The sequence below is a fragment of the Kwoniella dejecticola genome, chromosome 9 (genome assembly GCF_000512565.2).
Source record: "Kwoniella dejecticola CBS 10117 chromosome 9, complete sequence".
Classification (NCBI taxonomy): domain Eukaryota; kingdom Fungi; phylum Basidiomycota; class Tremellomycetes; order Tremellales; family Cryptococcaceae; genus Kwoniella; species Kwoniella dejecticola.
Genome location: NC_089309.1, coordinates 256,080 through 281,795, shown reverse-complemented (window position 1 = coordinate 281,795; position 25,716 = coordinate 256,080). Strand labels below are relative to the sequence as shown.

Here is a 25,716-nt window from a genome sequence, read left to right as displayed (position 1 = left end):
ATATACCGGCTCGCAAGCCTCGAGGTCCCGGGGGCAGGACAGAGTCCCAGCGAGTGTATGTTCAGTCCGATTTTCTTTTGTCATGCTCTCGAACAGATTATGGAGAGACGAATCGGATTGGAAACTGATGCGCCCGTTGCTTGTGTGTATTGTATCTGTGCGGCTGAGGCTTCCGTTATAGGTTTCGCGACGGCCGTCGAAGAAGTCTCGATACCTTTCCACGTAAGAACCTCCTACTAACGAATTCTGCTGAGCTTTGATCGAGTCGACTTTGTACAAGAAAAAGTGCTGTTTGATAGAACCGCTAAGTTCAGATAATTGAAGCGTGGCACGCACATTTGCTTCGCCACCAGAAGTGGGCTGGTAGCTGGGATGATCGTCTGGCATCGCAGATTTGCGTTTTGAAAAAGCGAATAAATGCTCTCGAAAAAGACAATACCTTGAGGTGGGGTGCTTTGTATCGGTGGGCTATCTCGAGGTTTTGCAAAGTACTGTACTTCAACCATCATTCTTATAGCTTGCCTCGCAGCATGCGCAGACGACATGGCTCAAATCACAAGATAGCCTATCGTACGCGACTCATTCGTGGAGAAGGCTTTGAATAATGGATTCTCGAAGAAGGCCAAATCCCTATGCACATTGTACAGTGCGAACCGAGGCTCATGAAGCAGACATCCTTTCACCTGCTCCGGTCATAGCGGAGGGGCATCCTCAGAGGCGTCTTCACTCTATGACATCATTTGACAAGGCTATGCACCCAGAAGACTCGAGCAGCTTGCGCCAGTGCAGTCTGGAATCTGGCAAGGTTGGCGGCTCTACTGGTTCGTCTGATGCTACAGATAAGTATAACTCCACTCTGCCGACAGACAATGACGACTGAAGTCATGATACTGTGCGATGGCGCCTGGATAAGCGCCAAAGATCGCATCAAAGTTGAATACAAAAATGATAGTACAGTATCGTTTGTTTGAAGAGGAGAATGCAACTACGAGGAGGATGAGTGAAATCCAAGCACGCTTGATACCAGGCACCAGGGCTACAGCAGTCAGCTTGACCAGATGATGGTACCTTGCAAGGAGGACTCATCGGTCTCATGGCCGTGAGATCTCTGCAGAGTCGTAATTATGCCCCGCTTCAGCCCTTCATCCACGCGAAAGCAGTATCGCATATTGCTCGTCTTTCTCAAGTCTGACCCGTTGAGCTCCGAGAGAGCAAAGTATTGGGTATCATCTTGCCCAATGTCATCGATCGTCCACAATTTGCCGCACAAGGCACCGGTGAGAAATTCCACATTTGTCTGCGAGGTTCGTTGATCCTTCGCGTCGGAAGAGAGAGGGCGACACTCGACAGAACTGATATTGAAGAACGGTCCAAGACCGGTCAGGGAGGGCTGAGCTTGAATGTACATTGTGACGGTCTCAGGGCCCGAGGATGTGGCGGGCAGCTCGAAGTCTTCGCACCAAGACTGAAACTCGCCAGTCAGGGCTCCTTCCGTCTCTTGTCTGCCAATAAGGTCGTGGATCTGAGCGTGGACTTGAGAGCTGCAGGCGAAACTTCGCCTTCCCCTCTCGCAGTCAAGACGGTAAAGACCGGTGGGCAACGGCGTGGCTCTGGAAGCAATGCTCAAGCCAGAATTAGTAAGAGATTCTGACAGAGCTTGAACATCCCCAGAGCCAGTGACATCGACCGAGTCTACCTTAAACGTAAAGTAAGTTGAATAACCGTAATATCCATCCTGGCACAGGTTTGAGATATTCAGCTTGAGATCGTTGGCGCGCAGGCGTCTGTTACTGGCAATTACGGTGCACGTCTCAGGCGCAGACATGGCAGAGGTTTTGATTTTACCCGGTAACTTGTCGCGTAGCTCTGAGAGTTGGTTTTGCAAGTCTGTCCGCTCGAAAAATGGAGAGCACTGTATTCAGCAGTATGCATTGTCACAGATTTTGCCTCACTAGAAGCCTCAAGGGTGAATGGAGAGCTCAAAAGCACGCGAAGACAAAGGACCTTTCAATGTCATCAAAGGTAGTATGATGACGTTGTCAACCAGTATATCGCATGCCAAAGATGAACAACGTTGGGCAAATTCTAAACATAGTTGCACAATTCCAAATGAAGGTGAACACAGATGAACATATTCCAAACAAAGTTGAACAAAGGTGAACAAACATGAACAAATTCCAAACAAATGTGAACAAACACCAAACGAAGTTGAACAAACGTGAACGAATTCCAAACAAACATGAACAAATTCCAAACAAACGTGATCAAACATGAACATATTCCAAACAAAGGTGAACAAAGGTGAACAAACGTAAACAAATTGTAAACAAATGTGAATAAAGGTGAACAAACATAAACGAATTGTAAACAGACCTAAACAAAGGTGAACAAATTACAAACAAAGGTCAACATAGGTGAACCTATTCCAAACAAAAGTGAACAAATGACAAACAAACGTGAACAAATGTAAACAAAGGTGAACAAACGTGAACAAATGTAAACAAAGATGAACAAACGTGAACAAAGGTGAGCAAAGGTAAACAAAGATGAACCAAGTTGATTGGATTCCAAACAAAGTTGAACAAGGTTGAACAAATTCTCCAAACAAAGTATGAGAATCATCGGCAGGACGAGGATCAGAGCTAGCAGCAAATATTTGTGTTTGGCAGGCTTCAACCAGGCTAGTGGTAACAGCACACTCTAGGCGCTTAGATGCGATGTGTGCATGAAGAGGTACTCATCATACGAAATTTCTTTTCATTTGATCCGCAGCGGGGGCTGGGTCTCGCCACTGCCATTGTCCCCTTCGTTGCAACAGGAACTTGCTCCTGTACAGTGATCTATCTAGCGATTCCGCTCTATAGATTGTAATCAGGGGGACCTCTCGTGGGCGCTTTGATGACTTTAGGCGTCCAAACTATATTTCCTCGAATCTCTTCACCCTGCTCAGCATCTTTGATACTATTCAGCAGGTCTTGGCCGACCCAGTACTTCTGGGAATGATCATTTCGTGAGCTGACACTGAAGTCGGTGAGGGGGTAGAACTTCTGGCCTTGATCATCGACCATTCCGTGCTCTGAATCAATCTCCCATTTGTGGCTACAAAGATCCATCCACAGGGTTTCCGCCAGCTCCTTGTCATCTGCCGCCGACTGGTCAGTACCATCTAGAAATCGTACCAGCCCGATCGACTTGGAGTTTGATAGACTGAAGACAGCTGGTCCTGAGCGAAAAGGGCTGTAGCTACCTAAAGTAGCAGAAATGAGTCGATTGCCTGATGGGACGCTGCACACGAGTGGCAAATGTTCTTTCGACTCCGTCGTGATCGTACCCCGAACAACAAAGTCACTCTCGTCGTCTGTTCGAGAGCAAAACTTCTTCATCCCTTCGTAGAAATCGTCGTCAGAGGTGGTTCGGAGAGCCCCGGAACGACCGCACGAGGCGTCCAAGCTGTGTCTGCTGGAGCTTTGGTCGGTTGAAAAGATATCATATTCTTGTCTGATCAGCTGTTATCGGAGTTTGGTCACTGTTCGTCCGTCCGAGGTTTTCGTGACACCACTGAAGTCCTTGATTCGGTATCGCCACACAAGAGGTAGAGTGGAGTCCTTCCAGTGCTGGAGATCTTTTGGCTGTCGTTCGAGCTTCTTGATATGCCAAGTTCCTGTGCTTTTGTTCATTCCAGGTTGGAATCTATCGTCGATCTCGAATACATGAGAAGGATGGCTCGAGTGAGTTTTGGACACGTCCTCCTCGCCAGTGGCGGTATTCAGGCTGATAACACAATATGCGGTCACTCAGACTAAATCAACCAGGCGGCCTTGTCAGCAGTTCTGACTCACGATACTAGAGACTCTGGGCCATCAAGGATCTGTTGTCCCTCGCTGTTGCTGTTGGACATCACTGCGGACGTTGATGGACGTCAAGCGGTCGTACGGTTTCTGAAATGACAAGTCTCGAAGTCGAGCAACGTGTGCGTAAAGTCCAAACTGAATTGTGAAAGTGGATTCCTGAGGTAAGACCAAGTGGCGAGAACTTGCGGGATGGAGAGTTTAGGTATGCAGCCAATCGAGGCAACGCGAAGCTTCAGATGATGGTTTGGCTTCGGTCCGATCAGAACGCAGTGACAACACTGCTCAATCCTTCGATGGCTTGATTTGAAATTGCACCGTGCCTTCTTGACAGCATGGAGCTAGCTATGACATACCTTGCTACGTTGAAAGTATCTCGTCGAACGTCGCTTCGTTCTTTGCTGTCCCAAGCCTTCATACAGGAGCACAGAAGCCCCCCTGACCGAAGACCTGCAAAGACTGCATACGAGGAAAGGTGCTAAATCAAGTGTTATCAAGCTACTGTACAGGTGGAGTGCTTCATGCGCTTCGATGCCACGTTGCGGAACCCGGCTGGAAAGACAAAGTCTCACTGTCCTTGGCCCCACAGGATGTCTCTCAATGTCCAGGTCAATTGTCCTGTGAGGGTAGTCTGGACCGGTGGTCCAGCTCTTTCCAGACCTACCAGTGACTCAGGCGCTGTTTTGATATTCTCGTCGACCTCGAGATCGTAACGGGTGCCATGCTTGAATCTCTCCACAAACTGCTCTTCAGCTCCTAGAATATCGGACCTCTCCAATGCATAACCCCTTGTGTCAGCGTTGAGAGTCTCGCCGACCACCCACGACTTGCCACACAGAGAATCGTTTAGGAAATTTACGTTTCTCTGCAAGACCTTCATGTTGCAATCAGATCGGGGATGAAGCTCGACTGAGTCAAGAATGATGGAGTCGGGCCTTAGGTGGTTGGCGCGAGCGTGGAGGGTCACCTGCTCTGATCCTGCAAAGCTTGCAGGGGTATAGAGGTTGTGCGTCCAAGACTGGACAAAACCAGTCACAGTTCCACGGTCTTCACCTTTCTTGACCAAATCATCAATTTGGCCGTAAAAATCTCCAATGGACGAAAAATATCGATTCGGTCCTTCACAACGCTTGTAATTGGATATATAGATGTTCGAAGACCGCGCTGAGAAATCGCGACCGGCCATCCATTCCGAGAGAGCCTGTGCGTCTTCCGCAGCGGATGTGTCTTCGGCGTTGAGTGGACTGACTGAGTCCACTGTGAAAGTATAAACGTCAGATCCCTGTTCCTTCCGTATATTCGAGAGAGCGAAAGACAAGTCGCCGCTGGGGACAACATCTCTATTATTCGCCTTGATCGTCTTGGCGGACTCAAAGTCCGCGGATTTGTAGTCTGACATATTGTTTGTAGCGTATCTGTCTAGTGGTGCTGCGCAGGAGAGGATAGGGTTGATCAGAGAAAAGATAAGATCGATGAGACTCAAGGTTAGCGGCACGTCTTTATACGTCCGCTTATACCACACCAGCCAGGTCGTGTTCTGGTTTCATTTACCTCATTGGGACATCTCTCGAAGATGAAAGGAGCGCTCAATGAAAGGACAACTTACACTTTTGCCCTGGTCTGACCATCTAAGGTGCTAACGGTGACGCATACAGTGCTACTGTACTTCGGCCAGACTTGAAGATCTAGTCTGGACTTGTCTCTTGGGCTTCCGTGAGCCCCGGCTCTAGGTCGGTCAAGTTTAGGCGAAGAGGGTCACTGTGATCATCACGGTATATAATCCTTTGATCATTGACGCTAACGTGCAATATAACGAAAAGCCGCAGTACATAAAAGGGTGATGCATCCTAGTCCATGTGTGATACTGCATAACCACATCACTGGTAATCGTGCTTGGTCCGATCTCATCGGAAAATGCCTCAATCGTGCAGAAGAGATTCTTTCGCTATGGAGTAGTTCAGCAAGTGGAAGGTTCGTTTTCACCTTCGACTAAAGGCAACTTCGGTCCATATGCCCTTTGTTCGGGTAAGGGGAATCCTTCGCCATCCCAAACGATGAATCGGCTAAATGCAGATATGTCAGCATGAATCCAAACGACACAGCTACTGCAATGAAGGAGTGAACGCATGAGGGGACTATGACGGATCCCTTTCGATGACTTACAATGTGGAATCAGGTTTCCAGCATCTGGCAGGCGCGAAGTAAAAGTCGTAATGGTCGTAAGCTTCATCCTGGAAGACGAAGTTGAGCTACAGTATACAGCGGCCGAGCGTCAGAGAAGTCAGTATGCATGTACCTTTCGCGGTCGGGTCACACGAGCATGTATATCCTCAGCTCCGGCAGATTCTGTCACCAAGACCCAGGTAGCTGTCGAATAGCCTTCGGGATAAAAGTGGAGGTGAGAATGAAAACGATGATTGAGACTCACGAGCAAATCATCTCCACCATTGTACTCCTCGATCCAAGCTACAGAGTATTTACCCGAGCTACTTCCTGTCCAGCTCATCGAAACGCTCTCTCCACCTACGAACTGATCAGGCCATGTCGAGTTGAATTGGACGCTCGACTGTCGCTGAACGAGATTTTGGGATGATGATCCGACTTTTTCGGTGGGAGCTGCGTAGACTGAAGTCAAGAGGAGTAAGGGGTATGTCAAGACGGATAAGGAAAACATTCTGTTATATCTTGCTATTGTATTTGGCGGGTATCAGATGTCGGAATGGGCAATGTATTTCAAGCATTGAGTCTGAGAGTAGAAGTCTGAATCATGTTCTTCCTTATATGTGCACGGTCGACAGACACAGGTGGACACCTTCTCAGATGAACAAGAGGAACACGACCGAAAGGCGATGAGAGACTTTGAACTTGACACTGCCTTGCAGAACACTAAGCGGATGAGATCCATGCGTCTCGACGGAGCGGATAGGCTTAGAAGTCATGAATTCAACCATGTTCATGCACCGCTTTTGCCAAATTATTATGCTCACAATCCGCTCCATCGTTTCTGGCGAACAGATCAACTGACCAGCACCGATGAACATCTGATTATCCACCACACAATACGTCATACAGTCGGCTTGATCCGAAAGGAAGATCCGCAATTGAAAGTTAGTCACCGAGATCCGTCATTCAAGGGAGAATGAGCGTCGAGGTAGAGTGCCGAGGCAGATAGGACAACGTGATTATACGATACATACGTCAAAGTCAACATCACCCAAATGACGAGATGCACACCAAAATTATGCACTGCCCGAACCCCACAATTGGATTCTTCCGCTCGTATTGCCACCCACGACATGATCTACTATACTAGGATGCGAAGCCGTGACGGCAGGTACGGCGGTGACCCTGTCCAGAAATAGCCATATCAGCTCATGTGTCCTTGATGGTGTCACGACGACGGAGTTGATATTGGAGCAAGCTGGGGAGAACTTCGGCTCACACTTCATTCCACAATTGGACGATCTTCTCTCCGCTCGCACAGACAACGTCTAAACTCCTTTTCATATTACCAACCGTGAAATGGGGCATGTAGTCCATATTCAAGGACCATTGCGCTCGTAAGATAGTCAACCATCGACCGGTCTGACAATTATGCGGTATTTGCTTGGACGGCGTGAATTGCGAGGAAGGTAGGGGTTGAGGTAATAATAACGAAGAAGGCTTCAAGTCGAACACTAAGCCATCAGACAATATAAGCAATCAGCTTCTTTGCTCGCTGATGGAACTCATGCCTTCGTCAAGTGTTGTCACTTTGTACACCTTGAACCAGGAAACTTTGCAGAAGGACAGTATCTCATTTTTTGTTTGGGGTAGAGCCCACTCACCTCTCAGCTTATCATCATAACTAGTAGTCAACACTCTCCTTCCCCACGGATCCCAATAAGCCGAACTACAGCTCTTCCCATGCTGCCAACTTCCCCTCAACAAGCCCGCACCCTTCTTGGACGACATGTATTTTGCGACTTCTTCGTACTCCGTTTCCCCCGTCAAGTGAGTTTCCGGTCCATCACCATTACCATTAGTCTCCGTCTTGAGCGGGACTGATTCCGGTTTGTTAGATTGCGAGATCGACGATAAGCATCGGACATCCCATAAGCGCAGATGTTGATCGTTTCCTGCTGTGATGACAAGATGAGGCATAAGGGCTAAAACCATGTCATGATATTAGTGTCTGCCTGATTTTGCTCTACTTGAGCGGTGATGGACGTAAGTTGAGATGATGGAGGAACGTACGATTTACACTTAATCCACCCAGCTTAGCAGCCCTTCCTTCCTCTTGTACGATCCACCTCCGCCTTTCTCGTCCGCGCTTATCCTCTCTAAAATCGCAATGTGTCAATCCACCATTCCGATCGGCTATCCAAGCTTCTTGGCCGTTTGGTAACAGGTCAAAATGCGTGACTAGCATATTATCATCTTGAAATGCGAATAATTCGGTTGATTGCAAGGTGGAGAAAGAGAGATGTCGAAGGGAACAATCGTAAGATGAAGTGAATAGCTAGAACGTTATTGATGATTAGCATGACCCTTGTCGGTTGAAGCTTGCGAGAAAGAGGAAGAAAAGGTCAACTCACTCCGGATCCATCTACAGGATCAACTTTCATAGCGGTGATAGCGCTCCTTGCGTGGGCTTGAATCCTCCATACCCTGCCCTCGTGCTCTTCGTCTTGAGCATCGTTGGTATCATCTTCGGATTTCACATTTTCTTCCGGCGCACCAAGAGCGTCCCATCTGAGCAACAAATAGTGTCGATCATCAGATGTCAGCTCTTTCTATTGTCAAGAAGGCAGGCAGGACATGTCAAAGATGGCACGAGAAAAAGGCGCGGGGAATATCGCGCTCACATTCCAAGTTGTCCGGACTTATCGCCTACAAGGACTAATGTTTTGGTCTTCTCCGGATGAACCGCCATACTGAATACTCTATCGTTCGTCACTTTCGCATTTGCCTTGAGCTCCATATTCCTAAACGCAGCCTTCAGGCGCGTGACCTCGGAAGGTATCGTGTCTGAATCTGCATATGCTTCTTTCGCCGAATTCTCATTCGTAGGGTATTTCCGAGGATTAGTCAGGAGCGATATCGAAGATAAGTATTTTTCCTGCCATCAAGTCTCAAGTCAGCTACGTCTCGGGTCCAGACTCAATCCCACTTCATCCATCGTAAAGTTCACTCCTGGCCAGAGCTCGCCATTCCTGAGCAATTGACCAAATGAGATCGAAGAGTCACTCACAAGACTGTCCATTTCCCCCTCTTTAGGCTCCTCAACCATCTCCCCAACACGCATAACTTTCTCCCTCTCTTTTCTACTTAGAACCCTTAAAACCTCACGCTCCTTCTCCTCTTCTTCCAGCTTCACTTTCAGAGTCTCACTATCAGCTTCCAGCCCCGCTATCCTGCCTGACCTTCTTCTGGGTCCTTCATCGTGCGCTGCACTCGGAGCGGTCTTTCGCTTCTTACTCGCTGGGTTGGTGGTAGACGCCGATTTCGCTTTGGAGGGAGTAATAGCTTTACTCCCTGGTATCTTTGAGGCTCCTGAGGGATCCAGGCCTAGAGAGTCGAGGAGAAGTCGATTTTGAGCGATCGTCTTTTGTCTTTCGAGCTCGCTGTGGGGTATCAAAATATCAGCTGGTGCGATCGTAGCGAGCCACGAAGAGACGCAAGGCAAGTCAACCCAGTCTGCGGGACTCACTAGTCATTATCCTCGTCGTCCATCTTTGCTGCTTATCTGTACTGCTGACACTCAGCTGCTTTTCGATACGCACCAGGAGGGAGAGTGGTGATAGCAGATTATTGTTATCTTGATCTGACTTTGATGTCCATCGATCGGATTATGGGATTATGGGATTGACGCGTCTGGTTTTCTGGTGATGAAGATGACCGTATTTGACCCTGAATTCCTCATCTTCTCCGCGATTCCTTCAACATTCTTTGACCGCTATAATTCAACCCGTCGATCGCATTTATCACAGGGTGTAGCCAATACCAAGGCAGCTTCAGCTCATGGCCAAGCGAGGCCTGTCTCAAGCAGAGTAGCCTTCCTCCTGCTTAGGATCTGACCCCGGAAGTGGAGCTGGACCGATGATAGCTGGAATAGGCATCGACATCTTATCCCTAACCCGGTTCCGCACTTTACTGCTCAAGAGGGATCCGTATAAAGTAGCTAAGCGTATATGTACTGAGGCGGAGTTTGAGTTGTTCGGGAGGCTGAGCATGACTGGGAATGCGACCTCAACCTCAACCTCAACATCGACTCCAACGAATTCATCTTTCGAAGAGAATGCAGAGGGATCTCAAGTGCTAGAAAGGCAATTACGGTTCTTATCGTGCCGGTGAGTCCGAGCGATCGTCTTCGTCTGCGTCCTAGCACAACATACCAAGAAATTAAAGTGAACCGTTCTACGCCTGTGACTTTCACCTTGATACTGACACCATTCGATCTTTGTCGCTTCCCGTAGCTGGGCCCTCAAAGAAGCAGCCTACAAATCCCTCTCCGCCCACCTGCACGGTATCTCATGGAAAGACCTCCACATCACCCATACAAAGTCCGGCGCTCCAGTCTTATATCCAACGCAAAAAGACCATAGGGACAGGTTCGATCTGATAGGTAGTTTGAGCCATGATGCTGGGATGGTCGTGGGTATGGTCATTGCTCAATTCAAGAAGTAGTCATTGCTTGACTCCAAGACTTAGGTGGAGAGGAGGTTGAAACGCAATGTGCAAACTGAAGCATGAATAGTGAAGAGAGTGTGTGGCTACGATCACAGAGTGCAGTGCACAGGGTATAGAGCACAGAAAACAGAGTACAAATGACAAGCAATACATCCTACATTCTTCTTGGTGTCACGACCCTAAACAGATATACCAAGCATCAAACTCTATAAAACGACAATTATGTGTGACAAGATATGAGATATGCAGTAATCTGATCGAGTTCTTCAGACCTACAATACGTCTATCTGTATATACAGTATAAGCATTCTGCTCCCGTGCAATTCTAGAGCAATGACCAGATGGACCAGGGCACTTGATCTATCTATCGCCTTCCATTGGTTGTTCTATTACCTAAATTCAGTCTTCCAAGCATCCCTTTCATCCCTTGACCTTGGGGGAGAGTCTGGCCTTGGACTTCTCTTTGTCGAGTGTTGGACCTGGATCCAAATCCCGACTTCGATCCCGATCCGAAGCCTAAACCTAGACCTAATGCATTACCCGAAGACGGCTGAGGCTGAGGCTGGGGCTGTGACCGAGCACGAAGGGGCGCAATACGCTCAGTCACTCGCATCGTCCTTCTCAAAGTCTGTCGACGGTCAGCTTGTCCGCCAGGTACCATTCGTGGTTGTCCTTGTCGAGACACGGTCTGTTGAGGGAATTTGACAGGATAAGTCGAATATTGTGCTTGAGCTTGAGCTTGCGCTTGTGGTCGACGTGTAAATGGGATTCGATCTTTCCATAATCGGGGTTGGGTTTCGGGTTGATAATTTCGTACTCGCGATTCGGAAGTTGGGAACTAGAAATACCAACGCAATTTGAATCAGCCATACAATAAGCAGACTCAGAATCAAGAATCGAAATGGAGAAATCGGAAATCAAAAGGTAAGATGGAAATCATGCTCCAACAGATTCTTTCCGCAAGCTACTCAGATCGGGCACGGAGGAAAGAAAAATGAACATCCCAACGCCCAACTCACTCGCTGACCCCGCTGTCTACCCCTTCCAAACTTCCCGACCCATTCTCCAACCAGCGTCCCCGACCTTCCCGTTCGTCCAGTTCCACCTACATCAAGCGGTCTATCTCGTGGATCCACATTGACCAGTACTTCTCTTCTTAACCCCGTCGCATTCGCATTCGCACGTGCATCTCTCTTCAGCGATCTCTGTCTTCTCCTCTCTTCCTTTTCCCTTTGTCTAATATTATACCTCTCGAATTTATCTGCCCTTTGATCCCTTATATCATCTCTTCTATTCCTTCCAAGCGCATATCTATCATCCGATATGAATCGGTTTCGCCCTGTTCGAGTGCGATCTCGATCCCGGTGCCTATTTTCTTCTTCATCGCTCGGGGAAAGATTCCTTCCGAAAAGACCCCTTCTAGCCGCATGCCTCGGAGGCGGCGCAGGGGAAGGTAAATCCTTTCGTCGTCTAGGTGGCGATCTATAAACGGCTTCTTCAGTCTCACGCTGGCGCCTATACATGATCTTTTCCCATACACTAGGCTCTCTACCTCTTCCACGTCGCGTCCTATTATCATAGTCGGGTGGATATCCTCCTCTGAGATTATACAGCGTCGTTCCAGGTCCGCTGTATACATTATTTCCTTGATTGGGATACGCGGTTCCTGCCAAAGTAGGTCGACCTCCTCCTTGTTGCTGTTGAGGTAATATGGTAGGTCGAGCTTGAGCACCAAACGGCGTGGTTTGGGGTAACATCGTGGGAGCCTTACCGCCGGGTGCAACACCTCTTGCCCAGTTTCGGATCGTCACACTATCCTCAGGACGCAAGTTGTCCTCTTGCTGCTGCTGTTGCTGCTGCTGAGACGTTTTCCGGAACATCCGTTGCCAGATTGATTGGTTCGACTGTTGTTGTTGCTGCTGCTGTTGATGTTGTATGGCCCAGTAAGGCTGTTGAGGGAAACCGTTAACTCCCATTATAGGGGGCTGAGGATAACCTTGAGGCATCTGAGGTTGTTGGGGAGGTTCAGCGTCTGAAGGGGGATCAACACTTTCTCGAGCCGGTGAACCTGCATCGAGTTGGGGCTGAGGCTGATTTAGCGTTTGCGTTTGCGCATGCGTCATAGGTTGTGCTTGTCGATAGGGACCAGCTGGACCAGGACCCTGTGCCCAGCGTTGAGCGCCGGGCTGGCGATAAGGTAATGGAGGCGACAGCATGTTATACACCTGTGCATATGCAGGTAGTCCGCCGGAATAGTACTGGTTGTAGTATGGATTGTGGGGACGATATTGATCTGACCCAGTGGGCGATTTCGGATGATCTCGCTTCATGGGCGGCGGAGATAAGTGAGGACGTTGATGATCTGGTATCAGATGAAGATCAGGTGAAGGAGGAGTTGTCGAGCGACTTCGAGATTGAGGCAGGGGTTCAGGTCGAGATTGAGGAGCAGTCGAAGGGGGTTGAGCAGGTCTGCCTAAGATTCTACTCATGAGACTAGTGGTTTTGGGTGGTAATGGTGGAGGTGGTGGGTCTTCGGTCTCTGCAATTGCGCTCAGCCTTTCAGGTGCTGCTCGAGGCGAAGATCTTGCTGACCTGTGACCATCCCTGAACCACTTGAGAGTCACCCTCAGCCTTCCTCGTGATCCAGATGGGACCTCAAACGACACATGATCATCGTCCGATCGCAAAGACTGCGATACTTGTCCGGGGGAGAAATGGATATGAGGGTGGTCGTCTAGCTCGCCAGCTTGGTGTACCGAGACTTGGCTAGCCACTGGGGGATTTGTTGCAGGATGATGAGATGATGGTCGAGGAGGCAGAACCTCGATGGCCGAGCTGGGTATAGCATTCGGACGCTCGACCGGGGAAGTCACTGGCGGTGGAGGAGGAGCGGGTGGCGACGCTGAGCTTGGCGCAGGGGCAGAAGGCAATACTCTCGGCGTCGAATGGGTATTTGGAGCGAAGGTTGATGGTGGCAGAGGTATGACTGCAGCTCTTGTGGCTGGAGTCGGAGGAGCCACAGACCTGCTTGACTTGTTGGATTGGTTTGATCTGGGCTTGATTGAATGCTGTGCAGCAGGCGTAGAGGACACCGTAGTAGTATGTAGTGATTCAGGCGGAATATACTGAACAGTCGAGAATGCAACCTCGTGTTCGGTCGTCCGGATGGGCTGCAGTACATCTGTCAGCGCAATACAGTCTTTGAATATAAGCGAGGGACTCACGATATTTCCTACTTGCTCCGGGCTAGAGAACAAGGTTCCACCGCTGGGCGGTAAGGGATAGACTGCAGGCTCGAAATGAGCCGTCAAATCTCCCACAGACGGATCTCGCTGCCTTCTCCCAAGTGACAAAGCGTGAGTCAATGCATCAAACGAATGTTGCGGAGTGAGTGCTGGTCGAAGGGGCTTTTGCGACCTATGCGATGGAGCGGCTGGAGCGGCTGGGTTCTGAGCAGCAACAGACGACGCGGTAGTTTGCGCTGTAGGTGGCAGGGGAACATTCCGGGGTGAAGCAGGATTTGCCGTGTTTTCGGCGATCGGTTTGATTGTCGAAGCAGCAGATTTTTGGGTACGAATTCCGCCCGTTGTCGCGGGCAAAGGGATTTGACCAGCTCGGGTGACCGTGGCTGCAGTCGCAGTTGGGGGGGCTCTTGTAGCTGGACCGGAAGACGCCAAAGCAGTCTTGACAGATAGCGGCACCTTGATAGTTTCTGCGTGAGTCGCTTGATTGGGAGCCGAGAGTGGAAGAGGTTCTCGAGCAGCTCTGATGATAGTCGTCTGGGATTCAGCATATTCATCGGGCTGTTTGGGAGTTTTAGTGTTAGAGGTTTTAGGTGGCGCTGGTGCAGCTGCATGCGTTGAGATATGCGTTGTCGGGGGCAGAGGTTGATTGGCTGCTCGGGTGATTGTAGCTTCCGATGACACTTTCGGCTTAGTCGATTGGACGTCAGGTAAGGGTAGGTGATTTGATCCCTGTACAATCTGTCAGCTGGATCTTTGCAGAGACTCGATGATCCAGAACACATACCTCGTACCGATGACCTTCGTGTAGCGCTTGTGTACCAGCTCGACTGTGGGTGGGAAGATCAGAAGTCGTTTTACTCCTTGCCAGATCTACGGATCTCTGATCATTTCTACTAGGTGGATGATCGCTTCTAGGCGAAGGCAAAGTCGTACTACTACCCGCAGACCGTTGACTGCCTTTGTTCCTACTGCCGCTTCTGCTTTTTCCGAGTAACGAGTCCAAGCGTCCAGTGGTCAGGTGCGAACTGGTGTCGACCTTTGCAGGAACCGCTTCCGTCTCAACCAACATATCTAAAGGCAGCGTCAATGCCGAGCTTATATACGCTTCTCGTTCTGCATATTTGGCTGAAGGAGTAGGGGAAGGGACAATCTGTGCTCCGGGTGAGTACGATCCTCTCGTTGAAGGTGGCCGGGACATGACCTTTGGCTCGGTGGCTGGCCGGAGAGTCTTGTCTGCAGCAGGGGCGTGAGCAAGGAGCGGAGTAGGTGGTGGTCTGACGGGTTTCGCACTTATGCTTGGCTTTCGCGAGGGTGTTCTGTGTGAGTCGGATGGCTGTTGAGATTGGGCTAGTTTTTGTGTTTGAGTTTGAGTTTGAGCCTGAGATGCGAGAGGGGTCTTCGTCGGTGTTTTGGTGGACGGAGGCTGGATCTCGATCGTAAGAGCTTTCACTGGTTGTGTTCGAGCAGTTGGAGCTACATTCTGAGATGGCACCGGTTTCTGCGATAGCGGAGGTCGTACTGTATGGGTTCTTGAAGGGGGTCTGGAAGGTGGCGTCTCTGTTCCCGAGGTCCGTAATTTTTCGACTCTAGCTTGTAGATTGGTTCTAGATTGCACCTTCTTCATCGAGGATGGTTGAGGCTGCTGGACAGTTCTAGCTTGCGTAGTTTGAGGGTTTGGCAGACGTTCTAACTCGCTTCTTGCCCTAGCAGCCTCCAAGAATTTCTCCTTGATCGTCGTTAGGACAGTGCCGTCATCCGAAGGTTCGATATACGATGGATAGGATCCGACTCCCACATCCTTGCCTGGCGGATCTGAAAACGTTTGTCCAACCTGTGTTTTGTTCGGTACTTCCTCTCTCCATTTCTTGAAATTGGCATACCGATCATGCCATGCTTTGATATCTTCCGGCGACATGTCCTCGTACATGCTTCCCTCGGAGTACTTCTTCTGTGTTGGCTCTCGTATTGGGACATTTTGGGCAGCTGGTAAGGGGACGGGCACTGGTGTTGGTGCTGGTGGTACGCTTCGAGGTGCGCTCATACTATGTTATGCGTGATGAGGATGACTTTTTGTCAGGAACAAAGTATTGGCCGGAAATGTAAGAAGAAAGATGATGGGCGAAGGGCGATAGCAAGCTGAACAAATGAGATATCAGCGGCAACACAGTATCTCAGTTCTTGTCGACATACCAGTATATAAGGATGTGGGGCAAAAAAAACTCGCCAAAAGTCGTCCCTTCAGCGTTGCAGGGACGTCTAGACCTCGTGTCAACGATTTTCACTCTATTGAGTCCGAAACTGCCTAGGGTGGAAACAAAGTTCACTGAAGTCGTGTGATACGCGATGAAGCTGTATATAAGCTTCGATCAGTGCCGCGGATGGGATTGTGATGCTTCAACAACAGTGATTCCGAGAGTCGAGGTCAATCAGAGTGTGATGCCCAGATTCGGCAGTTGACTGGATCGTTTGTAAGTGTATTTTGGCGTAAGGGTACAAGAAGCGTGTTTAGTGTGTGTAATATTGATGGTCGTTGTCGATGGCGAATAGCAGATTGCAGGATTGCAGGATCCGAATCTCGATATATAATAGATGTAACATCTTTTGAGCCGCGGTCTGGTCTATGTATACACATTGTTTGTTGAACTTTACGGTCTTCGAAACTAGCCATGTTGAAGTCGTCTATTGTGAGTGTGAGTGTGATATATGCCTTTTGTTGAATATAATTGCGATTTTTGGTGAATGATTCTTCTTTTTGCTTTTTGTTTCATGGTCGAGTGCCCACGTTGGATGATCCCTTTATTGTTCCTGAATTGATGATCCGTGCGTCCGTGCGTTGATCTCGGATATAAGATACAAAAGAGGCGTGTGTTCGTGGACAGTCCCCGTGCGCATCAATCGTCTTTTGCGACGATCACCATGTTTGCGAGCGAGTATCTTGCTTTGCGTTTCCTGATTTGCGATGATCCACTATTTGCGGAACCCTACTCATCAATCCATACCCAAGTACTGGCACATCCACCCCAAACTCCCTTGATACGTCTACCTTTCACTCCCACCTCAACTCTTTGCAAAGTATCCCGATCCCCTTGATCCATTAAAGCAAGATTCCCATGCTCGTTCCATCCTCCGGTCCACAGCCCATCTTCTTCGCCATTCTTGGGCTTCATGTGAAGTATCAAATGTTCTGATCCAGCCACCAGCCTCTCTACCGTCCATCCAGGTGGTATATCGATCTTTTCCCTTTCCGCAGACGATTGCGTACAGTACGGTCGAAGGAGCTGAGAATGTGTATTCGAGCCTTGAGCCAATACCTCATTTTGACGGGTTAAGAAATAAGATCCATTCCACGTCGCCGCTATTCCCCTGATTTCTTGTAGGGCATGTACATCGGTAATTTGATTCTTGAGATTACTCCCCCATCCTAAAACCGTTCCATTCGACAATAAAGCCAGAGAATGAGAAGCTCCTAAGGCTATATCAATAATCCGTTCTCCGTGAGGTATAGGCAGATCTATCGTTATTGGAGACGAAGAAGTGGGTCTTGATATAGCTTTTCCTTTCCCCTTTCCTTTTCCTTTTGAGCTGGAAGCTCCATTTGACCTTGACCCCGAAGCAGAAGGACCGACTTCAAGTAAGCTAGATATTGTCCCAGCGTCCAATTCGCCTTTCCGACTTGCTCCCCAGCCCATCACTCGCTGTTTACCCTTTGAGTCTTGGATGACAACGATGACATGTCGTTGACCGCCTCTAATCATTTCTACGGTCTCCCCTTGTCGTAAGCCCAAATCGACGATGGTCGGCTTTTGCGATGCATGAGAGATGGGGATCTCAGCCGGGGTATTCAGGGTTAAAGGGGATTGACTAGATCCTGATTCACCAAAATCGTTGGATCCGCAGGAGATCACGATCTGTTCAATAGACTCATCGCCTTCCTGCTGATCTACCCCATTTAATCCTGAGCTCGCGAGACCGCTCGAAGAACTAGATTGATTGGTAGTCGAATTCCTTTTGCTCCGTTGATACACCACAAATGACGTCGTCCACGTAGCAGCAATCTTGACAGGTTCCCAGCTATCTTTATCCTCCACTTCTACCGAGTTTAGCAGGCTGACAGATTTCCAGCGAGGTTCAGGCTTGACGTGGTCCCACAGTGCGCATCGCGGACCTAGTTGTCCGAAGGTATTCGTTCCTGCTCCTAACAGTGTATTTCTGGAGCCGTTTGCGCGTTGAGCATTCGAGGGGGCAATGAGCAGTAAAGAATGAGCGGAGGCTGAGACCAGATCGAGGATCGCTGATTCTGGAGGAATGACGGGAAGGGAAGGATGATACACCGTCGGAGTGAGTATTGAGACGTCATCCGGATGATTGATCGATAGGTGAGATGCAGCGTTTGAGCCGCACGCTAGGAGTCGCGGAGGCATATCGGAACGTGCTAAGATCGAAATGGCTCGTCTTGTCTCAATCAGTTGACCCAACGCTATAAGCCTGTAGCTGGATCAACGATTCTTCGAGAGATCCGACACGATTGAAGGTCGAAGTTGACATTCACTCGAAATATGACTTACGAGTACTCGAAAGTCCTCTCGATTACGGTGGGGCTCCGGCTCCGCGGCAAAGTGTGAACAGAGGTTAAGATTCATTCGTAATCTCACAGTTGTGAAATCCTAATGATCATTACAAAAAGAGTCAAGAGACAATTGCGATATTCGCCGTGCCTGATTGTGTTTTTTCGAATGCTTTGTCGAAACGTGCTTGCCAAAGCTCACATTGTCCTCTTGTTGACTAGCGGTCAATGACCTGTTGATACCGTTCAGATCTGACCTATCGAGACCGAACCGAGAATCCGGATCTCACCTCAAGCAAAAAAAACAGACAGCTTTTTCGCAAAATGGTCGCTCAAGCTCCATCGGGTAAGAAACCTTTACCAGACATGATGACCTCGATCCGGATCGACAAGTCGGGTCAAGTGGAAATTGTTGATCAACTCTTGCTTCCGTGAGTCTTAACTTTCCTCCTCTAGTCCTTGAGGATATGATGAAGAAGGTAGTCATGATCAAGTATGCTGCTTGGCGACGGAAAGACGGAAATAGTCACATGCAAATATGCTGCTCGACGATGCATTTGCTCACACTAGGTTCTTGCTTTGCGTTCCGCTGTAGTCATTCCGTCAAATGGATACCTATTTCTACTCCGGAAGAAGCATTCGACGCTATCAAAAGTATGAAGATCCGTGGTGCACCCGCTATCGCCTCTTTAGCTGCTCTCTCGCTTAAATCATCACTCTCAACCGAGGAAATCAGATCAAAATCAGAGGAAGAGGTTAAGAAGTGGATATTGGATCAATGCGACTATCTTCAATCGTCAAGACCTACTGCTGTCAACTTGAGTGAAGCTATGAATAGGATACGAACGTACATCAAGACGCATACCTCTTCCTCTTCCTCTTCGTCCTCGTCTGCGACTTCGGCTTCAGCAGACCTAGTCCAGAAGGTACAACAGATCTGCCAAGACGTTCACGAAGAAGACTTGGAGAGAAATATGACAATGGGACGACTAGGAGCCGAATGGTTAGCCAAGAAAAGCGGAAAGAGCAAGTTGAAGGTTGTTACTGTCTGTAATACTGGTAGTCTGGCCACATCTGTGAGTATGAGTCTGAGTCTGCGTCTGCGTCCGAGAATGAGAACACGCTTCGTTTCGTCTGTTTTGTATAATTTGCTGTTGTGGAGCATATGTCCGATTAATTCTCCAAATATTGTAAAAAGCATCTTGTTTCAAATGCTGATCATTGCTTTTTAGGGATACGGAACTGCCATAGGAGTGATCACTGCCTTATTCGAGAACGATCAACTAGATACGGCTTATTACGCTCAGACTACTCCGTATCACCAAGGATCAAGATTGACGAGCTTGGAGCTGACGACTCTGGAGATTCCAGCTTGTATGATATGTAAGTTACAGTCCTCCTCCCTCCCTCAAATCGTACACAAGTGAGACTCCAGCTATCATAGAGGCTGACCTAGCGTCCGTCCTCTTATCTGCCCACGCAGGCGATACGATGCTTGGCTCCCTGTTCCAGCATGAAGATATCGACGGAGTGATAGTTGGCGCAGATAGGGTAGTCAAGAATGGTGATACCGCCAACAAGGTGAGTACGGTCCTTATGTCCTCATGCAATTCAAATCCAGCTCATGCGCTTTGTTGGTCAGATCGGTACATACCAAGCCGCTGTTCTAGCCCAGAGACACAATATCCCATTTATGGTAGTTGCCCCAGTGACAACTATCGATCTTTCCCTCAAAACCGGTGCTGAGTGAGTCCATGTCCATATACGTCCCTGATCAAACAGATGTCCTGCGATCCTTTGTCGTTCATCCATCACATTCCGTTCTCCCCCCCATCATTCTCAATATCGATATCAAGAATCAAAGCTATCACAAATTCAAATTCCAGCTTATCAAATGTCCGCTGACTTATCTCGCCGCACACACAGGATTCACATCGAGCAGAGACCTCCTGTGGAAGCTACCCAAGTCCGCGGACTAAATATCGAAACTGGCAAGCTCAGCGTCGTGCGAATCACCCCCGAGGGAGTAGGAGAGGGCGATAAGCCTTGGCAGAGGGTATATAATCCTTCGTTCGACGTTACTCCTGCTGAGCTTATAAGTGGGTCCCAATCTTCTCTTCCAAATCTCAGTCATACCCAATTGTGACCGTTCACAGACCTGGCCTATTGAGTTTGACTTTGTTGGTGGCCGATGGCTGACGGCTGCTCTACGTGACTCGCTGTAGGCTGCGTTGTCACTGAAAAAGGAGTTGCGGAGCGCAAGGAAGGTGCAAAAGACATCGATGTATCGTCGATCTGTTGATTGCAATGGCATAACGAGCCTGTTTCTGCGTCAAAAGTTAGGCTCTTTCGGAATAGTTTCCCTCTTTCCCAAACTCAATAGAAATAGAGCATAGATCGAGTCGCACTGAGTGCTTTTGATTTGTTCGATTCGAAAGGAACCAGGAATATGGAATATTCAATGAGGAACGAGGGCATCACGCTTATAGCTGCAGAGTCAATATCATCAGTCAGCACGAGGATGATACAGTATGCGAATGCAACAATTTAATGTAAAGCAGCTAGTCATAAGAGCTATTGCATGGTTCCTATCAATGCAGATTATCGAGACAGATACATCTACATGCTACCCCTATATCCTCGTGCATCGACCTCGATTTAGCTGCAATAGGTGCATAGTGTATAAGGTGTCGTTGATACAAGATGAAGCTATCAAGCGTCTAAAGTGATCCCTTCTACATCCATATCCCATATCTTCCCATTTCCCATTTCCCATTTCCCATTTCCCATTTCCCATTTCCCATATCCCCATTTGCGAACTGCCATGGAATGATGCAGTAGAGTACTACCTGAAGTCATCCATATCCGGGTCTATGTATTTACCGATGAGCTAATAATTCCACATACTCTTTAGGCGGTCTAGCAGGTAGTGGCGGTGGTGGTGGCGCATTTCCAGTATCATTGGGATTGGCTTGGGTATTCGCATTCGCAGTCGAATTAGTACTCGGGTCAACCGCCCTCGCTTTCCCAGCTTTGATCGTTGGATCTCGACTGATCAATGGCGAATCTGGCGGACTGAAAGTCGAATACCCAGCCGTTTCAGAGGATGTGTTCGAACGTTTAGGACCGGGAGACTGATCATTCGTATTCGCCGATCTTTGTTGCATTTGCTCAGAAGCCAGCCCCAAACTGGTTCTAGGTTTATTACTTTCCCTTATACCAGCCGCCGCAGCCGGAATAGCTGACGAAGTGCCGCCTCGCCCAGGCGAAGGCGAAGAAGGCGGTGACGGTGACGGTGATGGTGAATTATATCGATCTACAGCATTGGTAGCTTGTTCATATCGTTTCCGCATCATTTCTTTCTCTTGTTCCGCCGACATATACCCTTGGCTACTATTCTTCTCATTGGAGTCAATCGCAGGAGGAGAATCGACGGGAGGAGCTAATATAGGTGCAGGCGACGATGGATCACCTCTATTATTGGAATTGAGTCTTGATCCACTTCCAATTTCACTGCCACTTCCAGAAGCTTGGCCTTGAGCTTGACCCTGGGCTTGAGATTGAGAAACCCTATCTTGCGCTTCATAATACCTCCTCATTTGTTCTTTCTCGTCCAGCGCAGTCGCTCCCGACCTTTCCCCCGACCCAGTGTCCTTCCTTATCGAGTTCGCATTTGTTGACCTCGAAGGCGATGCGTCGGGGTTATTATTCGCCTGAGCAACTCGATCCTGAGCTTCATAATACCTTCTCATCTGTTCTTTCTCGTCTACCGCGCCAGAACCTTCAATGCTATGCTTGACTTCTGGAGATGTGTTGGGGGTATCTTGTGCGAATCGCGAAGAGGAAGCTCGGCTCTGGGCTAGGGCTTGAGGTCCAGGCGGAGAAGCAGAAGCTCGTGCGACTCGATCTTGGGCTTCATAGTACCTCCTCATCTGTTCTTTCTCATCAATCGCCGTAGTCGTACTTGCTCTCGGTGGTGTTCTTATGGCCCCACTACTACTCCCGTTGACTATTTGCGATGTTGGAGCCGACCCTGAGCCAGATGCTGAAGCTGAAGCTGAAGCATTCGCCACTCGATCTTGAGCTTCATAATATCGTCTCATCTGCTCTTTCTCATCTACCGCCCCTGCGTTCGCATTGGATACGGCCGACGAGACTCTTGCGGTTGGATTCGATGGACCAGCTTGATTGATATTGGGCGAATTGGTTCCATGAGCTCGAGCGACATTATCTTGCGCTTCGTAATACCGTCTCATCTGCTCTTTCTCATCCATAGCTGATCCTGCCTGTCGAGGCTGTCGCGGTGGGGTCTGCTGCTGCTGTAGTTCTTGCCCGAAATGCGAACTGACTTCTCCTCGATTGGAAGCAGCAGCCACCTTGTCTTGAGCTTCATAGTATCGTCTCATCTGTTCTTTCTCATCAATCACCGGTGGTCGACTACCAGAAGGCGACGAAGGTCTCGAGATGGAGCTTTGATCATGTTGTATAGTGGCGATTTGAGCTGGTCTTGCCGACGACGAGCCTCCAGGACCAGAACCAGAACCACTCGCTCCGTTGTCATCCAGTATCGGACTGTTAGGTCTTGTATTCCCAGTCTTCTTCGCTAAAGCACTACTGCTTCCCACGCCAAGCATCTTATTAGGAGATGCAGGTGGAGATTGGCTTTGTGCTCTGGCGACGGCATCTTGGGCTTCATAATACCTTTTCATCTGTTCTTTCTCGCTCAGCGGATTGCCTCCTCCCGATCCAGATCCAGATGCAGACGAGATACCTAATCCAACAGAACTCGATCTGGTATGTGAGAAAATCGCATTGTACGGTATTGGCGATGCTTCTCCTTGCTGCTGTTGCTGCTGCTGAAGCGAACTCCGAGGCAGCAGCGGCGGTGAGGTCTTCAAAGCTTGAATGATACTAGATTGTCTTTTCGTACTCGCGGTCGCATTTGCATTTTTAGACCCACTAGAATTGGACGCGTCGACCCCAGCTTCTTCATACCGTTTTCGCTGGGCTTCTTTCTCCTCAATAGCTGAGGTGTGTTCCTGCGTTTCGGGAACGCTAGCAGGCGGGGACGAGCCCATCCTGTTCCCCGGAGGAGGAGAAGCTAGTCTTGGGGAACTAAGGGTTTTCGGACTGGAATTGGCGGGTGAAACATTGTTACTGGTATATTCCGATACGGGTCTAGAGGGTGCGGTATACTGGCGATTAGGCTGGGCAGGGACTCGCGGCGCATATTCGGGTGGTGGTATCTCAGGTATTTCAGGATCAGCCTTTTTAGGTTGTTGAGCTAGACGAGCGTTCTCGTAGCGTTCTCTTTGTGCTGATTTCTCTTGTTCTGCGGAAAGATGAAAGGCGCTTGGCGGGACATTGGGTCTGGCGGAAGTAGGACGTGAAGGCATGAAGCCAGGCGATGATTGACGAGTTGATGGCGAAGGCATAGTAGGTGTGGTAGGTGTCATCGCGTTCTTTAGAACACTCGTCAGCTAAAGGGCGTGTGTCATCCGAGAGGTCGGGAGATATGCTCACGTCGCTGGAATTCAAGCTCATCATCGTTTCTTGCCCATCCTGACCTTGTCCAGACCCCATAGCATTCCGAAGACCTTTATCCCATCTACCAAACGTGGCCATCGTCGCCGTTGAGTACCGGTTATTACCAGTATCATGACCAGCATCACTCTGAGCGTACCTCTCTTCGGGTTCCCCAGACTGCATAGAAGGTGAGGTGGGCGTCACGCTTCTAGGTCTTTGTGAAGGTTGTGGATTGGGAAACATCACATTTGCGTGGCGCTGCCCTGGCGAGGTGGGCATCGTGGCGTATGGGCGATGTTGACTATTTTGAGGCGTCATCCCGAATTCATTGGTATTGTAATTCGTGGTAGTGGTGGTGAACGTACTGTCGCTCGTACTTGATGACTGCCGATGATACCCTTGTCGAGGCTCGAAACCCTGGTTCAGCGGCTGTGAGCCGGCTCCCGAGGTTGGGCGTTGTTGAGGTAGGGGAGCGTTCAAATGGTTCTGATTCGGTCGGGCGTTGGGGGGTAAGTCAGGCTGTGATCCGGAGAATGGTGTCGAATCGATCGGTCGGGGTGTAGGAGCGGCTGGAGGGGGACTTGGGCAAAGTGTATCCACATGTCCTATATCTCTGCAGCATATCATTCACATTCAGTTGGTCAGATAGCTTGTCGAATCATGATGCGATGCGACTCACCTGATAGCCTGCGCAGCGTCGCCTCGACCGTACACGCCGACAGTATACATAATACCTCCCATTTCCACTTTATCCCTCAGACCGTCCATCACAGCTTTGACTTCCAGCTCATACTCCACTTTCAGCGACTTGGCACTTGTCACACTGACCAGTGCCCTTTCCACCAACATCTCAATTCTAGCTGACTTTTCTCCGCCCAGTCCTATACGTTCATCCACAGCAGCTTTGATCGTACTTATCGGTCTAGACCTGACTACAGGCGTCTGTAGCGATTTCCTCTTTTTCCCACCTTTCGGACCCAGACTCTCCGCGGAGAGAGGTATGGAGGTGATGACTTCGTACATCGTACATTCGAAACCCTTCAATTTGAAAGCTTGCGATTTTGTCGATTTTAGCGACGCGGAGAATTGTATCTTATCATTCGGGCCGAAGGCTAAGCTCGGTCTGTGGAAAGTCAATATCAACTGATCATTCGAGAATTTCTTAATTCTCGAGTACCCTTTCTCGATAGCTCTCGGGTCGGACGGTTGATTGTATATCGGCCAAGCTGAATGCAATTCGTTCTTGACGATGATGAGGGGTTCAGAGATTTTCAATATTGGATATGATTCTTTCTTGAAAAGACCACCCTTCTGCTTATAGCATATGGCAGCTACGAGCTCGTATCTCACTCCCGTCGATTTGGGCAGTTCTGCACTTGGGGGAATATCTAAAGGGAGAGGTAAGTGGAATGGGAAATCGGATGTCTCGATAGCTTGAGTCTCCTTGGAAGAGTCGGAAGGTTTCCAAACGGTCAGTATCTCTCCTACATGATCCCATGTTTCCGTACCTGCGTTGGGGAACCCGGCGGGTAGACTTTCGTATTTACGGATTTCGACTCGTACCCATTTGGCTTTCACGGGTATGCTGCCCACTCGAAGCTCTAGTTGACCATGCACTCCCGCAGCCTTACGATTGATGGAGGGAGATGCTGGTATACCTGGATACCCTTGGACAAAGGGTAGGTGGGGTGGTGCCCGGAGCAACAGTCGACACGGATGGGACATTGTCGTAGGTCGTGTTATGTCATGGGCGAAAAGGGATCATCCGGGTTGCAATGTCAGTCGAGGGTCGAAGTCCTGATCAGGTCGATGATGCAATGGTTCCGGTGTCTGGGTAGTACAGTAGCTGGTCACCACTTGA

The 25,716-nt window shown here is 49.2% G+C and overlaps 11 protein-coding genes across 11 annotated transcripts; 2 read left to right on the top strand and 9 right to left on the bottom strand.

Moving 5' to 3' along the window:
* Positions 1-1,045: 1,045 nt before the first annotated feature.
* On the bottom strand, positions 1,046-1,825 carry I303_107057 (uncharacterized protein; the record flags this gene model as incomplete). The annotated part of the gene is made up of 1 exon (XM_018409739.1): positions 1,046-1,825. The coding sequence occupies one exon, from the start codon at positions 1,823-1,825 to the stop codon at positions 1,046-1,048; it is 780 nt and encodes a 259-aa protein (XP_018260742.1).
* Positions 1,826-2,858: 1,033 nt separating this feature from the next.
* Positions 2,859-3,068, bottom strand: I303_107056 (uncharacterized protein; the record flags this gene model as incomplete). Its single annotated transcript, XM_065969497.1, has 1 exon — positions 2,859-3,068. One exon carries the CDS (start codon positions 3,066-3,068, stop codon positions 2,859-2,861), a length of 210 nt encoding a protein of 69 aa, XP_065825569.1.
* Positions 3,069-3,509: 441 nt separating this feature from the next.
* On the bottom strand, positions 3,510-3,898 carry I303_107055 (uncharacterized protein; the record flags this gene model as incomplete). The annotated part of the gene is made up of 2 exons (XM_018409738.1): positions 3,510-3,771; positions 3,840-3,898. 2 exons carry the CDS (start codon positions 3,896-3,898, stop codon positions 3,510-3,512), a joined length of 321 nt encoding a protein of 106 aa, XP_018260741.1.
* Positions 3,899-4,416: 518 nt separating this feature from the next.
* On the bottom strand, positions 4,417-5,247 carry I303_107054 (uncharacterized protein; the record flags this gene model as incomplete). Its single annotated transcript, XM_018409737.1, has 1 exon — positions 4,417-5,247. The coding sequence occupies one exon, from the start codon at positions 5,245-5,247 to the stop codon at positions 4,417-4,419; it is 831 nt and encodes a 276-aa protein (XP_018260740.1).
* Positions 5,248-5,805: 558 nt separating this feature from the next.
* On the bottom strand, positions 5,806-6,522 carry I303_107053 (uncharacterized protein; the record flags this gene model as incomplete). Its single annotated transcript, XM_018409736.1, has 3 exons — positions 5,806-5,911; positions 6,012-6,097; positions 6,277-6,522. 3 exons carry the CDS (start codon positions 6,520-6,522, stop codon positions 5,806-5,808), a joined length of 438 nt encoding a protein of 145 aa, XP_018260739.1.
* Positions 6,523-7,087: 565 nt separating this feature from the next.
* Positions 7,088-9,563, bottom strand: I303_107052 (uncharacterized protein; the record flags this gene model as incomplete). The annotated part of the gene is made up of 8 exons (XM_018409735.1): positions 7,088-7,196; positions 7,291-7,525; positions 7,676-7,996; positions 8,085-8,349; positions 8,426-8,582; positions 8,696-8,949; positions 9,082-9,454; positions 9,541-9,563. The coding sequence occupies 8 exons, from the start codon at positions 9,561-9,563 to the stop codon at positions 7,088-7,090; spliced, it is 1,737 nt and encodes a 578-aa protein (XP_018260738.1).
* Positions 9,564-9,929: 366 nt separating this feature from the next.
* Positions 9,930-10,517, top strand: I303_107051 (uncharacterized protein; the record flags this gene model as incomplete). Its single annotated transcript, XM_018409734.1, has 2 exons — positions 9,930-10,180; positions 10,307-10,517. The coding sequence occupies 2 exons, from the start codon at positions 9,930-9,932 to the stop codon at positions 10,515-10,517; spliced, it is 462 nt and encodes a 153-aa protein (XP_018260737.1).
* Positions 10,518-10,884: 367 nt separating this feature from the next.
* Positions 10,885-15,806, bottom strand: I303_107050 (uncharacterized protein; the record flags this gene model as incomplete). Its single annotated transcript, XM_018409733.1, has 4 exons — positions 10,885-11,358; positions 11,540-13,690; positions 13,745-14,494; positions 14,550-15,806. The coding sequence occupies 4 exons, from the start codon at positions 15,804-15,806 to the stop codon at positions 10,885-10,887; spliced, it is 4,632 nt and encodes a 1,543-aa protein (XP_018260736.1).
* Positions 15,807-16,746: 940 nt separating this feature from the next.
* Positions 16,747-18,186, bottom strand: I303_107049 (uncharacterized protein; the record flags this gene model as incomplete). The annotated part of the gene is made up of 1 exon (XM_018409732.1): positions 16,747-18,186. One exon carries the CDS (start codon positions 18,184-18,186, stop codon positions 16,747-16,749), a length of 1,440 nt encoding a protein of 479 aa, XP_018260735.1.
* Positions 18,187-18,653: 467 nt separating this feature from the next.
* I303_107048 (methylthioribose-1-phosphate isomerase) lies at positions 18,654-20,631 on the top strand (the record flags this gene model as incomplete). The annotated part of the gene is made up of 7 exons (XM_018409731.1): positions 18,654-18,760; positions 18,925-19,405; positions 19,562-19,712; positions 19,813-19,910; positions 19,972-20,075; positions 20,256-20,428; positions 20,555-20,631. The coding sequence occupies 7 exons, from the start codon at positions 18,654-18,656 to the stop codon at positions 20,629-20,631; spliced, it is 1,191 nt and encodes a 396-aa protein (XP_018260734.1).
* A 577-nt stretch (positions 20,632-21,208) lies between these two features.
* I303_107047 (uncharacterized protein) lies at positions 21,209-25,580 on the bottom strand (the record flags this gene model as incomplete). The annotated part of the gene is made up of 3 exons (XM_018409730.1): positions 21,209-23,791; positions 23,853-24,468; positions 24,535-25,580. 3 exons carry the CDS (start codon positions 25,578-25,580, stop codon positions 21,209-21,211), a joined length of 4,245 nt encoding a protein of 1,414 aa, XP_018260733.1.
* Between the last annotated feature and the right edge of the window lie 136 nt (positions 25,581-25,716).